This window comes from Bos taurus, chromosome 3, assembly GCF_002263795.3.
Source record: "Bos taurus isolate L1 Dominette 01449 registration number 42190680 breed Hereford chromosome 3, ARS-UCD2.0, whole genome shotgun sequence".
Classification (NCBI taxonomy): Eukaryota; Metazoa; Chordata; class Mammalia; order Artiodactyla; family Bovidae; genus Bos; species Bos taurus.
The window spans coordinates 98,116,003-98,131,394 of NC_037330.1; the positions used below are offsets into that span (position 1 = coordinate 98,116,003).

Consider the following 15,392-nt stretch of genomic DNA (forward strand, 5'->3'; position numbering starts at 1 on the left):
ATACTGTATATCAGTGACACTTCAAAGAAATAATAATTGGGTTTTTTAAATAAGTGCCTGGATTTGATAAATTTGGATGGAAATGGCTATAAGGCCTGAAGGAATATATACTTTCCCTTGGAGCACAAGCAAATATGATCATAAGTGGAGGCAGAGATACAGCTATTTATACAGCCTAAAACTCTGGGCCTCAATCAGTTCAGGGAGCAGAATCTAAAGCCTCTGGCAAGTCACCTAAACCCCAACTCCTTATCCTGTTGATGCTACAAAGATCACCCAGCTTTATTTAAATACTACTAATCACAAGGGTACCAGGCGAGAGAGATCCATTTTCATAGTCCCATTTACCTCCAATCTTGAATTTCAAGTAGACAGGTGAGATGCCAGCATATATCACGAAAGGGATACAGAATGAAAAGAGAACAAACCATCTATTCTGTGAAACTGAAAAAAAAAACAAGAAAGAGAGTTAGGAAGATAGGTCTTTGGGGATACATTGGAATAACAACAAATATTCTGGTTACAGGAAGCTTTGGAAAGTTCTCATTGCTATTTCTATTCACGTGTGTTTAACCTATGTCAGAGCTCAGGCATAAAAATTAGGAGCTGGGCTGAAGTTTGGGATTACAGGCATTTACATTGAAGATAGAGAAGGGTTAGGAAGAATTACCTCCCTCTGCACAATGCAGCACATGATCAGCCTTGGAAAAAGATCTAGAAAGAGGAGGGGCCTGGTCACTATAACCTTGTAAATGCTCAAGGGTCTAAAGTTTATAGAACCAACAAAGTGGTAGTTTGCAGAAACTGTGAATTAGCTAACAGGACAAAAGTACCTTGGAAGCCAAGAATTTAACAGATGTAAGAGCCTTAAGGTAAAATGAAAGCCTCTCCCCCACAGCATCTCTGTCATTTAGCTATTTAATCTTTTCTTGAATATTCATATACTAAGAAGCTTATTACAATGTAAGAAAGATCATTTCAAGACTAGACAACTCTTCTTATTAAGCCATGAGTTCCTACAGCAAGCAAGATGAAAAAGATTCATTTATTGATTCTTAACATTTCTAGAGGAAAATGACAAGATTATTGGGTAATCCTGAAATATACTATGCAAGGAACAAATAACTATGAATGCTTGGCTTAGAATAGAGAAGGCCCAGAAAGTGTTTGCTTTTATTTTTGTCTTAGTTCTTTGTTTTGTTTTTTAAACCACAAATAGCAGAAATTACCAACAAGAAATTTCCAAAAGGAAGAGTTTTCTCGCTTTTTCTTGTACTTTATTGTCAATATCTAGAACAGTACCTAGTATCTAAGAGAGGTTTAATATAAATATGCTGAATAAATAAGTCAATTTTTTAATAAGCCAGTGACCTCCCCATCATTGTAAAATAAGCAAAGCATAGTCTTGATAAGACACAAAGTCAACATGAAGAAGAGCATGGTGGCTGGAGCAAAGTGTTTGACGTTTGAAACATCTGGGTTCCAATTTTGCCTCTGTATTTATAGGTTGTTTGAGCCTGACCAAGTCGCTTAAAAACTCTGCCCCTTAATTTCTTCATCTAAAGAATGATGATAATAAATAGAGCCTAACTTGTAGGAACGTTTGGGTAAGTTAGTAAGTGGTTTACTACTTATTGTTTGTCTCATCAGTTGACATATGATAAATACTCATTCAAGGTTATAGAGGGATTTATGAATTGGGTAGAAGGCTGGACAAGTTGAATCCCATGCTCTTTTTTAGCCTTATATTTCCTGAATCATAGGTAAGTCTCATTTTCATGACAGCTCTCAAAAGGAACCTGTCTTGTGAATTGTGTTTCTGTCATTTTTTCACCATATATCAGGTAATCTCCCAAAGTCTCCTGATCCATCTCTTCCTCCTTTCAGAAAAGCCTAGAATGTATGATGGCCTTTTTCTCTCAGAAAGTCTAAAGTATTTGATGTCATAAGCAGTCACTTCTGTTACTCATCTTGCATGGTCTGAAGTTCCTAAGGCCAAAGTCATTCTCCAACATATCTGATAACTTCAACTGCCCTCTGTTTTCAGTTCACTTAAATTAAGCCTGTTTCCTACTTCTAATGGGGAAAAAGAGTGCATGTTCAGGTTAATTGATAGGAAGAGAAAAAGTGGCATTGAGAGCAAACTGAGAAGGGCCAGAAATCTGGGCATTAGTCCATATGTTTTCCTTTTATTCTTGTTATCAGGTAAAGTATTCTGAACCATTCTAGTGATAAGTTTAAAGATCCATGGCTGTCTATGGGAAAGGACAGATTATTAAGATTTCAGAAAATGGCCCAAGTGATGGGCAACAGTATCTGAAAGGACCAGGAGGTCTTGGTAGTGATAGACCCTCTAGCAGCAGCAGTGCTGGAGAATCACGAGGAGAGAAGCTGGCAGCCTAACCTGACGTAACTCAAGGCAATGAGACCTTCTTTGACAAAGAGGAGTGGGATACATTGAGGAGTGGGCTTACAGTTTTGTATGAGCCTTCCCTAGGCATTTGATATCAGGTAAATAATGGGGTGACTTCAGAGCTTTTTACCTGTCCCGAGTAAAATACATGAAACAACAAGTAAAATGATCAGATATATCAGGAGGTATAAGTTCTCACATAACATCCCCACAGACTTTGATTTGAACAGGATATCTGAAAGAGAGAGAAAGACGTGATAAGCAGGGCAGTGGTATCACAAGGCTCCCCTGGGCATAGACTACTGCTGCTAAGGAAGCAGGACCCACTCTCAAGGCCCCCATTACACTCTGCACTATGTACCGGGCTCAGATGAAGGCTACTGTCCTATGAAGCTGGACTGGGGGACAGACTAAAATCAGGGAATTTGGGGGCCAAGGATGGGACAGGCTTGGATTGGATGGGGGAATAACTTCCTACTTTTCTCCTTTTAATTCTAGGGGACAAATCCATGAAATGAAAAAAATTACAGGACAGGGACCTGGGCACCACAATACATGTAACATTTGGGGCTGCCAATGGCCATGGAACTGGATCAGGATGTGCCTCAATGAATTTTAGAAAGTTTTCAAAAATACAAAATCTCTGAAATTCTAGAAATAAAACTGAGTTACCTAACATTCAGAGTTTAAATTCTCTCTAGTTTAGGACTGACATGATAAAACTTCCCCTAGGAAAGAAAACCCAATATCCTTCTCAAAATATTTTGTAAAGCTACGAATTTCTCAGTGGAAATAAATCAAGGAAGTCCTCATACTCCCCAAAGTGCAGAAAAGTGTAATGCCAGCATTTGCCCAACATTACTATCAATTGCCAGTGACCTGTAATTGTCGTTTAATTACTAAGTTGTGTCTGACTCTTTTGCAACGCCGTGGACAGAAACCCCAATTCTAACTACTACAGTGGCATGTGGTCACCAAGTGAAAGATTATACGTCAGTCTCTTTGGCAGTTAGCTGTGGCAATTAATATTAAGTCAATGGGATAGAACTGGAGTGATTATGCAACTTCCAAATGTGAAAGAAAATTGCTTTTTTTCTGCTTCTTCCCTTTCTACATCCCCAAGACTTGGGATAAAGTTGTAATGATGAAAATCAGACCTAACCATGCAAGGAGGACTAGAACCCTTGAGGTTGCAGAGCAGTAAGGTAGGAAGAGCCCAGGTATCTGAGTATCTCAAGGAGTACCGAGAGCCTCGTAAATTATTTGGCTATTTCTGTTGTGTTTGAACTACTGCTGGGGATAGTAATCTTCCTGTGTAACAGCTGAACTGTTGTTCTAACTAAATGGGCCTTTTCTCGCCTCCTGTCATTTCCATCCACCTTGACTTCTTTGGGGACTATACCTGGTCACTGGCCGAAGAACAAAGGACACAGTTTATTGTGTTCACCTCTGACTTCCCTGGTCGCACTTACCCTTTGTCAGAAAAAAAAACAGCCTTGCTCAGATTGTAGGTACTCACCGTGTGAACTGGGCCCAAATCTTGGATTTGTCACTTCCTGGTTGCTGGATATTTACTAACTGTTCTGTATATCTATGCATAAGGTGGTAATAAAGACCACTTGTGGCATCCGTAATTGTTAAGTCACTCTTAGTTCTGCATTTTGCTTTATGTCTTGTAAAGCCATTTCATTTGCAATGTTTTATTTCAAATTCAAAATGCCATCTATCTATGCTATCATTTCCAAACGAGAAAAATGAATGGTCTTAAAGGTTAAGTGGATCTAGAAATCTAGAAAGAGTGAATATTGCACTCAAAGAACAAAGTTCACAAAGCTAGAGAATAGTGGATCTAGCATTTGAATGACATATAATTTTTGAAACCTTAACATGCTAAACAGAGTAAGGGCTCTTTATCTAATTAATGTAATTATTTCCATTTAAAGAAATATCCCCTTTCACATCCTATGTTTTCCCTGCTCCTGGGAACTTAATAAGGTTTAAATATTACATGTCTAGAGCAGTTTGTAGTTTATAAAGCAATTTCACGTTTATTTATTTCAGTCAGCTTTATCTTTCATCTGTCACATAGATGAAAACAGTTTCTCCTTGATAGAGCCAAGCCACAAGCACTCACCTGGTAGGATAACACCTGCCCTTTTCTCTTGACCAGTGACTGGATTACAAACGCAGCAAGTGACAGGACTGTGGGTGCTGTTTTTGAGAAGAACACTCATCTTCAGGTGCAATAATCCAGCTCCATCCACTGAGGAGGACTTTGATGAGTGTGGAATTACGTTTCCCCTGCTGTCTCTCCACTCCACCTGGGGTGATGGGAACCACCCTCCCGAGTTACACTCCAGCATGAGCCCTTTTGCATCAGGAATTTGAACATTAATCTGTATATCCAAGCCTAGAGCTGAAGGAGAAGACAGAAATGCCATTATAATTATTGTTGTAGACTCAGAAGCTGAAACATAAATGTTTCCTCTGATTCTCTGTGGTCCGCTATATTCGTAAGTTTAATACAGATGGGCAGATTAGGGCAAGGGTAGTACTCCAATCCGGGAGTATATCAAGAACCTCAGATATGCAAATGACACCACCCTTATGGCAGAAAGTAAAGAAGAACTAAAGAGCCTCTTGATGGCTTAAAGCTCAACATTCAGAAAACGAAGATCATGGCATCTAGTCCCATCACTTCATGGCAAATAGATGGGGAAACAGTGGAAACATTGGCTGACTTTATTTTGGGGGGCTCCAAAATCATTGCAGATCATTGCAAAATCACTGAAGCCAGGAAATTAAAAGATGCTTACTCCTTGGAAGGAAAGTTATGACCAACCTAGACAGCATATTGAAAAGCAGAAACATTACTTTGCCAACAAAGGTCCATCTAGTCAAGGTGATGGTTTTTCCAGTGGTCATGTATGGATGTGAGAGTTGAACTATAAAGAGAGCTGAGTGCTGAAGAATTGATGCTTTTGAACTGTGGTGTTGGAGAAGATTATTGAGAGTCCCTTGGACTGCAAGGAGATTCAACCAGTCCATCCTAAAGGAGATCAGTCCTGGGTGTTCATTGGAAGGACTGATGTTGAAGCTGAAACTTCAATACTTTGGCCACCTGATGAGAAGAGCTGACTCATTTGAAAAGACCCTGATGCTGGGAAAGATTGAGGGCAGGAGGAGAAGGGGACAACAGAAGATGAGATGGTTGGATGGCATCACCGACTCAATGGACATGGGTTTGGGTAGACTCCGGGAGTTGGTGATGGACAGGGAGGCCTGGCATGCTGCAATTCATGGGGTCACAAAGAGTCAGACACGACTGAGCAACTGAACTGAACTGAATACTCCAATCCAAATCCAGGATAGCAGGACACTAAAGGTATGAACCATAGACGAAAAGATTATCATTATGTTTATAATTCATAAATTAGACTTTACAGTGGTTAATAATTTCTGTTTATCCAAAGACAACAGGTAGAAGGTGAAAAAGCAAGCTATAGACTAGGAGAAGATGTTCATGATACATTTGAGAAAGAATCTGAATCTAAAATATATTTTTAAAATACTATAAATCAATAAGACAGCAAACCTGGTTGTTAAAATTAGCAAAGATTTGAAGCATTTGATTATATATATATATATATATATATATATATATATACACATACATATATATATATATGTATGTATATATGTCGGGAACTGCATTAGGCATTACTGACAAAATGGAGGCATGGCCCCAGACCCCTCTCCTCATTCTGCAGGCATGGTCCTGGGATGAAGGAGTTAGGCCTTGTAATTCTGACTTGTCTTTTCCTCTCCTCGGCTGAGTTGACTGAAAAGGAATATTAAGGTGCTTATTGTTTTTGAGAGGAGCATGAGAAGGCACAAAGCCTTCTGCAGCTCTGCTCAGAGAATAATTCATAAAGTTAACACTGACATTTGTTCAAGGACTTTTACAAAAAAGTGTTCCAGGGTGAACACACAGGCCACAGCTTGAGACCATGGGAGGGATTGCTATCTGAAGCCTATTTGTGAGGAAAGTGTTTATGGCAAAGGAGTTTGCTGAATTTAGGGCTTAGGAATAATTAAAATAGTTAGAAGCTAAAAATTTAAGGGATGCTGTAATGTTAGCATATTCTACTATAGCTTATAAAAATTAGGGACTTTAGAGATATTATTAGCTAGAAGCCCTTTCTAAGAAATAGTGAGCTTAGGATTCTAGGGGCAAACAGGATTTAGAAAGATAAGAAATAAACTGAGGAATGTGGTATGCAGCCCAGACATTAGCATGAGTTACAGTGTATTCACAAGGATACATGAGAAAAAGTAGATAAGAGAATCGCTGAGGCAAAAACTCCTTTTGAGGGGCAACAATGATTTATGGAGACAACAAATCTGGGTCAGTGGGAACTAAAAATATCAAACCTCTGACCTAATGCTTTTGTAAAAGTATAAAAGAGAATCATAAGCTTGAAATAAACAGGCAGTCCAAGAAAACTGAGGGACTGCCTCAGTTTCTCGCCAACACCACTCACCACTTCAGGTTGAATCCCTGGCTGCTGGAGCTGGACTCCGGCATATATATATCTTCAGATGGTCAACACATACATGCAAAGATGCTCAATATCACCAGCTCTCAGAGAAAGGCGAAGTAAGATCTCAATGAGATACCACTTTACCCCCAACAGAATGTCTGGGGTAAACATGTTTACGATGCACAGGACTGGGACCAGCATTACCAAGGGACAGGGGGATGGCAGAGGTCTTCTACACGGTTGGCTCCAGGGAGGTAAATGGGTCCAATCTCTGTGGAAAATTATTAGTATCTACGGACATTAAGCATATACTTATGACCCAGCAATTTCACTCCTACTTAACAATGTAAGAGAAATGAGTACTAATGTCCATCTAAAAGGATTTTCAAGAATATTCATGGCAGTGTTATTCATTAATAGCCCCAAACTGAAAGTAACCCAAATGTTCAGTCATAACATAGAATACTACAAGAAATACAGAAGAACAAACTTTTGCTAGTCACAACATAAATGAATAATGATGAGCAGGTAATGGTAATCACAAATATTAAACATATGTTTTCACTTATATCAAGTTCTAGAAGAGGCAAACTCATCTATGGTGATAGAAGTTAAAGGACTGTTTCCCTCAGTAGGAAGAGAATGGTATTGACTACAAAGGAGCAAGATGGAACCATCTGGGTAATATCTTCATCTGAAGGGCAAGTTCATGGGTATCCCAATATGTAAAAATTCACTGAGCTGTACTTTAAGATTTGTGCACTCTGCTGTATATAAAGCATACCTCAATACAAAATGAAAAAAATTTTTTAATCCAAAGCTAAAACCAAATTCCACTAGGTATCCCCGTCTTTATAGTGGTTATTTTGAAATTCGCATCACTCTTTGAGCACAGAAATGGAATCAATTTATTTGGGGGAGTAGACAAGTATACAAATAATAAATACAACTTAAAAAATATCAATGGTGTCTTTAGAGTAGTGATGATGATGTAGTATTTTGAACCAATCTTTCTGCTGAAGATTGGTGAAGGAAATAACAAAAACTCATCCCCTAAGATTTTCTCGAATGTCTAACAAGACAGAGAAATTACAGGACTTGGAGAGGTATAGGGCTTCCCTGGTAGCTCAGCTGGTGAAGAATCCTCCTGCAATGCAGCAGACTCTGGTTTGATTCCTGGGTAGGAAAGATCTCCTGGAGAAAGGATAGGCTATCCATTCCAGTATTTTTGGGCTTTCCTGGTTGCTCAAATGGTAAAGAATCCACCTGCAATGCAGGAGACCAGGGTTCAATCTCTGGGTTGGGAAGATCCCCTGGAGGAAGGCATAGCAACCCACTCCAGTATTCTTGCCTGGAAAATCCCCATGGACAGAGAGCTTGGCGGACTACAGTCCATGGAGAGGTAATGGATTGGAATTCAGGGAGGGTGTAGCCATTTCTGCCTTTGGTCATAGCTTGTCAGGAAGGTAACTCATGACCGTGTTTTTTTTTTTTTTTTTTTAAGAGAACTTCTGGGGGTAGAAGAGAAAGGACTGGAAACTAGAGGCCCAGGAGGGTGAAGATCTTGGTACATCAACCCCACTCCATACCCGTATAGATACCAGACAGTTATTGGCCTTTCCCCCGGGAGACCTTTTCTGATCACCTAGAGGCAATTTGAAAATAATGAGCAGCTTGGAGTTCCCTAAAAGTAGAAGAGACCCTTCATTAAAGGAGTTTGGCACCTATCAACACAGAAATTTCAACATAGAAAGTGATGCTATGGATTAGGATCCTGTAGAGTTCATACCGATGCAGGAGAATAAATTGTACCAGGTGCAGAAAGAAATATCAGTTCTCTCTAAATTTCTCTGTCAATTTAATGAAGTCTAATTAAAAGCCCTTTTCATCATATAGGACTGGAATGCAAAAGTAGGAAGTCAAGAGATACCTGGAGTAACAGGCAAATTTGGCCCTGGAGTACAGAATGAAGCAAGGCAAAGGCTAACAGAGTTTTGGTGAGAGAATGCACTGGTCATAGCAAACGCCTTCTTCCAACAACACAAGAGAAGACTCTACACATGGACTTCACCAGATAGTCATACCAAAATCAGATTGATTATATTCTTTGCAGCCAAAGATGGAGAAGCTCTATACAGTCAGCAAAAACAAGACCAGGAACTGACTGTGGCTCAGATCATGAATGCCTCATTGCCAAATTCAGACTTAAATTGAAGAAAGTGGGGAAAAGAACTAGACCATTCAGGTATGACCTAAATCAAATCCCTTACAATTATACAGTGGAAGTGAGAAATAGATTCAAGGGATTAAATCTGATAGAGAGTGACTGAAAACTATGGATGGAGGTTTGTAACACTGTACAGGAGGCAGTGATCAAAACCACACCCCAGAAGAAGAAATGCAAAAAGGCAAAATGATTTTCTGAGGAGACCTTACAAATAGCTGAGAAAAAAAAGAGAAGCTAAAGGCAAAGGAGAAAAGGAAAGATATATCCATGTGAATACAAAGTTCCAAAGGATAGGAAGGAGAGATAAGAAAGCCTTCCTAAATGATCAGTGCAAAGAAATAGAGGAAAACAATAGAAAGGGAAAGACTAGAGATCTCTTCAAGAAAATTAGAGATACCAAGGGAAGATTTGATCCAAAGATGGGCACAATAAAGGACAGAAATGGTATGGACCTAGCAGAAGCAGAAGATATTAAGAAGAAGTGGCAAGAATACACATAACTATACAAAAAATATCTTAATGACCCAGATAACCACAATGGTATGATCACTCACCTAGAGCCAGACATCCTGGAATGCGAAGTCAAGTGGGCCTTAGCATCACCATGAACAAAGTTAGTGGAGGTGATGGAATTCCAGTTGAGCTCTTTCAAATTCTAAAAGTTGATGCTGTGAAAGTGCTGCACTCAATATGCCAACAAATTTGGAAAACTCAGCAGTGGCCACAGGACTGGGAAAGGTCAGTTTTCATTCCAATCCTAAAGAAGGGCAATGCCAAAGAACGCTCAAACTACTGCACGATTGCATTCATTTCACATGCTAGCAAAGTAATGCTCAAGATTCTCCAAGCCAGGCTTCAATAGTATGTGAACTGTGAACTTCCAGACATCCAAATTGGATTTAGAAAAGGCTGAGGAACCAGTGATGAAATTTCCAACTTTCATTGGACCATAGAAAAAGCAAGAGAATTCCAGAAAAACATCTACTTCTGCTTTATTGATTGAGTAATACTACTGCTTTATTGAGTCAAGGCCAAAGCCTTTGACTGTGTAAATCACAACAAACTGGAAAATTCTGAGATGGGAATACCAGACCACCTTACCTGACTCCTGAAAAACATGGATGCAAGTCAAGAAGCAACAATTAGAACCAGACATGGAACAACAGACTGGTTCCAAACCGGGAAAAGAGTATGTTGAGGCTATATATATTAAATAACCCTGCTTATTTAACTTATATACAGAGTACATTATGCGAAATACCGGGCTGGATGAAGCACAAGGTGGAATCAAGATTGCTGAGTGAAATATCAATAACCCCAGATACGCAGATGACATCACCCTTATGGCAGAAAGCAAAGAGGAACTGAAGAGCCTCTTAGTGGAAGTGAAAGAGAAGAGTGAAAAAGCTGGCTTAAAACTTAACATTCAGAAAACTAAGATCATGGCATCTGGTCCCATCACTTCATGGCAAATAGATGGGGAAATAATGGAAACAGTCACAGACTTTATTTTCTTGGGCTCCAAAATCACTGCAGATGGTGACGACAGCCATGAAATTAAAAGACACTTGCTCCTTGAAAGAAAAGCTATGACCAACCTAGACAGCATATTAAAAAGCAGAGGCATTACTTTGCTGACAAAGGTCTATCTAGTCAAAGCTATGGTTTTTCCAGTAATCATCTATGGCTGTGAGAATTGGACCATAAAGAAAGCTGAGTGCCAAAGAATTGATGCTTTTGAACTGTGGTTTTGGAGAAGACTCTTGAGAGTCCCTTGGATTGCAAGGGAACCAAACCAGTCAATCCTAAAGGAAATCAGTCCTGAATATTCATTGGAAGGACTGATGCTGAAGCTGAAACTCCAATACTTTGGCCACTTAATGGGAAGAACTGATGCCATGGAAAAGACCCTGATGCTGGGAAAGATTGAGGCAGGAGGAAAAGGGGATGACAGAGGATGAGATGGTTGGATGGCATCACAGACTCAGTGGACATGAATTTGAGTAAGTTCTGGGATCTGGTTATGGACAGGGAAGCCTGGCATGCTGCAGTCCATGGGGTTGCAAAGAGTTGGACACAACTGAGTGACTGAACTGAACTGAATTAAAAGCCCAAACAATATGAGTGAGTGTGTGTCCACGTGTTTGTGTGAGTATATGTGTGATTTGACAAACTGATGCTAAAGTTTTAAACACAGACATACACTTGGACATGTGTGAAATTACATATGTAGTAATTTATTTAAATAATTAAATAGAGTATTGCTTGCTTATCAAAAGGTTGAAAGCAACCTATATGTCCTTTAACAGGATATGGGTAAAATAATTCTGAATCGTCCACGCAATGGAAAACTTTGCAACCATGAAAGGGCTAGGAAAAAAAATCAATACACTGATATGACTTCAGTTTACACTATTAGGTTAAAAAAACAAGTTGCAAGACAAGTATATACTGTATTAGCATTTGGAAAGAAGTTATGGATATATAAATATTTATATAAGGATAAATACTTGTATGTCTATATGTTTGCAAGGACATACACATATGTATGTATACGTACATTATGCACATATATAAATAAGCAAACTATCTCCGGAAGTGGTTCAGGGTAGTGTTACCAAGGAAACATGGAGATTACTTTTTTTGTCCTAACCTGCTACCCTCAGATCCATGATGGCCTCTTCAGAGGTGTCACCATCTTTAAAGAAAGAGTGGTACTGTCCCCCATCGAGAACACTGACATTATGGATCCTGAGGGTGACTCTGCCTTCTCCTAGGGTGTCCTTCAGGAGTACTGTGCGATTCACATAGTTGTAAGTGCTTTTTCCAGAGACTTCTTCCCTGTCCTTGTACAGGTAAACCAGCTGGGAATAGTACTCCTGAAACCAGCCCACCTGCATGTGCTCTGCACTCTGTGGTGGGGACAGCTGGCAGCTGAGCTCAGCATGGCCACCCCCCAGGCCACCTGGTGGCTCCTGGAGCTGCTCACAGTGAACTGCTCTGTGGAGGAAGTCGGAGGTCAAGGGTTTATTCTGAAGGCCACAGGAGAAAGCTTTACCTAGGTCTGCTCTGGACACATTGGCCTAATTCCTAGCTCTTGATGCCAAGTCCTTTCTGATTTTTCAACTTTGCTCTCAAAGACACCTTCCCCCTGACAGCAGTGCTCTTCTTTCACACTCTCCCATCCCTGCTCCCTTCTTCCTTCTCAGGTCCCAGCTTCAATGTCAACTTCTTAGGGAAAAATTTTATCACCACCCACTTAACATTTCCCCTAGTCATATCTTCATAGCACTTATTATTGCTGATATTTTAAATTCCTATCTTTATTTTCTCTTATAACCAACTAATATGTAAGTTGTACAACAACAGAGTCTCTGTCTTTTAAAAAATGCTCTGTATTATCCCCAGGGCATAAAACATTGCCTGAAGATGGGAGGTACTCCATAAATATTTAATAAAGGAATGTGAATAGCTCACACCATTGGGAGGAGGGATGTGGACCACTATGGCTGAATAACAGCCTTTGCTTATCAAATACACCAGCTTCTTTTTTCAATATCAGTTTTTGGTGCATTAAAGATGGCCACAAATTTTCTGATGCTCCATCCATGAACAGAAAGTGCCCGTTTCCCCTCCTTTTAAAACTGTCCTCTGATACTGTTTTGCTCAATAGAATATGGCGGAAGACTACCTGTAATCGTTCCTGGGTCTGTCTTAGAAATGAGCAGGTCTCATTCCTTTTTTTTTTTTTTTTCATTCTTTCTGGAAGCCATCAGTAGCCATATACAAAGTCTGATGATCCTGAAACCATCATAACAGAAAGGCCATGTGTTAACATGCCAGTTGACAGTGCCAAGGGACCCCAGCCTTCCAGCCTACTCTGCCAAAATGCTAGACATATAAATGAAGCCGCCTTGAGCTCTTTGCACCACTCTGCCCACAAGCTGAATATACAAAGAGACCTCAGAGGATTCACCCAGCTGAGCACTGACTTGAATTCCTGACCAACAAGATATGAGGTATAATAAAATGGTTACTCCAAATCACTAATCTTGGAGATAATTTGCTATGAAGCTATCACACAGCTCTTCCTATAATCTTACTTTTCCCTCCTTTCAAGTATACCAGATTCGTTCATTTCTCTGCCACCAATGTTTATCCTTTTCACTATAAGGTATCTGATTTATCAGACTTAAGGCCTATTGTTCTAAGAAAATTTGTGAACAGCTCCAGTTCATACCAACTTCTTTATCTGAGGTCCTACTAAACTTACAATTCATATTACCACATAAATGACCATGGTTTGTTCTTAAACATAAGGGATCTATTTATTATGATTTGCCAGTGAGAATTTGAGGCTCCCAAAGGTGGATGTTGGACAGGTATCTGTCTCTTCTCCTTAGCACATCACTATTTTTTTAAACATATGGCTAGTTTTATTTTGTTTTATTTTTCTTTTGGCCACAGCACATGGCATGTGGGACCGTAGTTTCTTGACCAGCGATCAGACTTGCGGCCCCTGCAGTGGAAGTGTAGATTCTTAACCATTGGACAGCCGGCGAGGGAAGTCTCCCTTGTTGGTACATCATAGCAGCACTGTGGCATGGAGCTGGGGCTCAGGAAGACACAGAAATTAAAATAATGTCTTATAAGTTGTTTTAACACTCATTTTTTATCCTCAAGACTAGAACAGAAAAGGTAGAATCTGAGAACAGCAATGGAAAAGCTTCCTCATTTCCTTCCATATCCTTTATCTTCATTATTTTCCCTTATAGACCTAACTTACCATGAAAAAGAAGTAGATAACCCTACCTGAGGGGAGTACTACCATTTGTAAGAGAATGGCTACAGAGTATCCAGTTACATAGGAAAATGCAGGCTCCATCACACCTGGAAAATGAAATAGCAATTGTGGGTAACATAGGAAAATGATAAACAGAGACAATTTTGAAATCCTGCCTTTTGAGGGAATTTTCTTTGATGTGCCACTGAATAACTTAGCAAACCACAGGTGTCAGACCCACTGAGATTAGGTCTTTTCCTCCCTCTTCCCTGTGCCTTTACCGTGGCTCATGCCTTCATTAAATGACTACTGTGGAGGGCAGCTGTGGTAGACAAGAGCGTGAACAGTGTACAGAACTCAGCTACGCACATCCCAGATTCACTTGGCCTCAACTGCATCTTGGCTTAAGCCATTCACTCGGAGCCCCGTCTGCTGCCTCTGATGTTGCCTCACTTCCTAATGGAAACACTCGTGTGCCTTCTACTATGGGCAACAGGCCAGTTTTGGCAAAACATTCATAATTCCTCTATTACAGGCAGGGTCTGCCTGGATCTACGACCTTCTGGCTCCATCCACTACTTCCACATTCAAAGGAAACGCCACATCAGAGAGGTGGGAGCTGGACTCCCCATTAGCTTCCCAGAGGGCCTGCAGAAAAAAGCTCAGCTATAAAAGTGTGCTAACTGCCTGGCAGAAAATCTTGGCTCAATCAGATACAAGAAATAAGAAGTAAGATTTTTTTTTCTTCTTCCAATATTATACTCAAACATGTGGAAACCTGATCCAGGATAACACTAGGACTGCAAACTGAAGAAAGAATTGCTGTTCTGTGAATGGTGCTGAGACAAGAGACAATGCACAGAGAAGCAGAGCCTTGGAATCTCCATTCACACCACACACAGATCAAAGACATGGACGTGAAAACCAAATCTATGCAAATATTAGACCACTTGGTAACAACAGACTCTTCATGTAATTGGGATATGAACAAATTCCTCAGACCGAATAAAATGATGGCAAATGTTAAATTCAACGTCATTAACTTTAAGTGTGTTTATATCAAAAGATATAAAGAAAGCAAAATGACAAGTCCTGATAAAGAAAACATTTACAACAACTAGAGCTCAAAAGGCTCAATATCTAAAATATATTAATTAATCCTTGCCATTCAAATCGCCTGTTGTCTTTTAAAAAAGACAAATCTTTCCTTACTTAGACAGACTATCCAATGTTCATTGAGTAACTGGGACAACTCAAAGACTACACTTTTCAGATTCCTTGCAGCCAGGTGAGCTATAGGACTGATTTCTGGTCAGTGTGATGTAAACAGAACTATAAAGAACTTACTTTAATCCCTAAATTCAGAAGAGAAACCTTCCCTTCCTCTTTACAGCCAGACTGAAGCCCATCCTTTGGCTATACCTA

The 15,392-nt window shown here is 39.8% G+C and overlaps 1 protein-coding gene across 3 annotated transcripts in view; it reads right to left on the minus strand.

Moving 5' to 3' along the window:
* Nucleotides 1-15,392, minus strand: part of LOC112445889 (selection and upkeep of intraepithelial T-cells protein 9-like) — a 37,111-nt gene that overhangs the window by 6,723 nt on the left and 14,996 nt on the right. For all 3 annotated transcript variants that reach the window (XM_059885142.1, XM_059885143.1, XM_059885144.1), the window contains exons 3-5: nucleotides 4,548-4,829; nucleotides 2,544-2,648; nucleotides 349-444 (exon numbers count right to left, since the gene is read on the minus strand). In XM_059885142.1, the coding sequence (XP_059741125.1) occupies nucleotides 349-444; nucleotides 2,544-2,648; nucleotides 4,548-4,776 (430 nt within the window). In that variant the 5' untranslated portion in view covers nucleotides 4,777-4,829. The remainder of the gene's footprint in view (nucleotides 1-348; nucleotides 445-2,543; nucleotides 2,649-4,547; nucleotides 4,830-15,392) is intronic.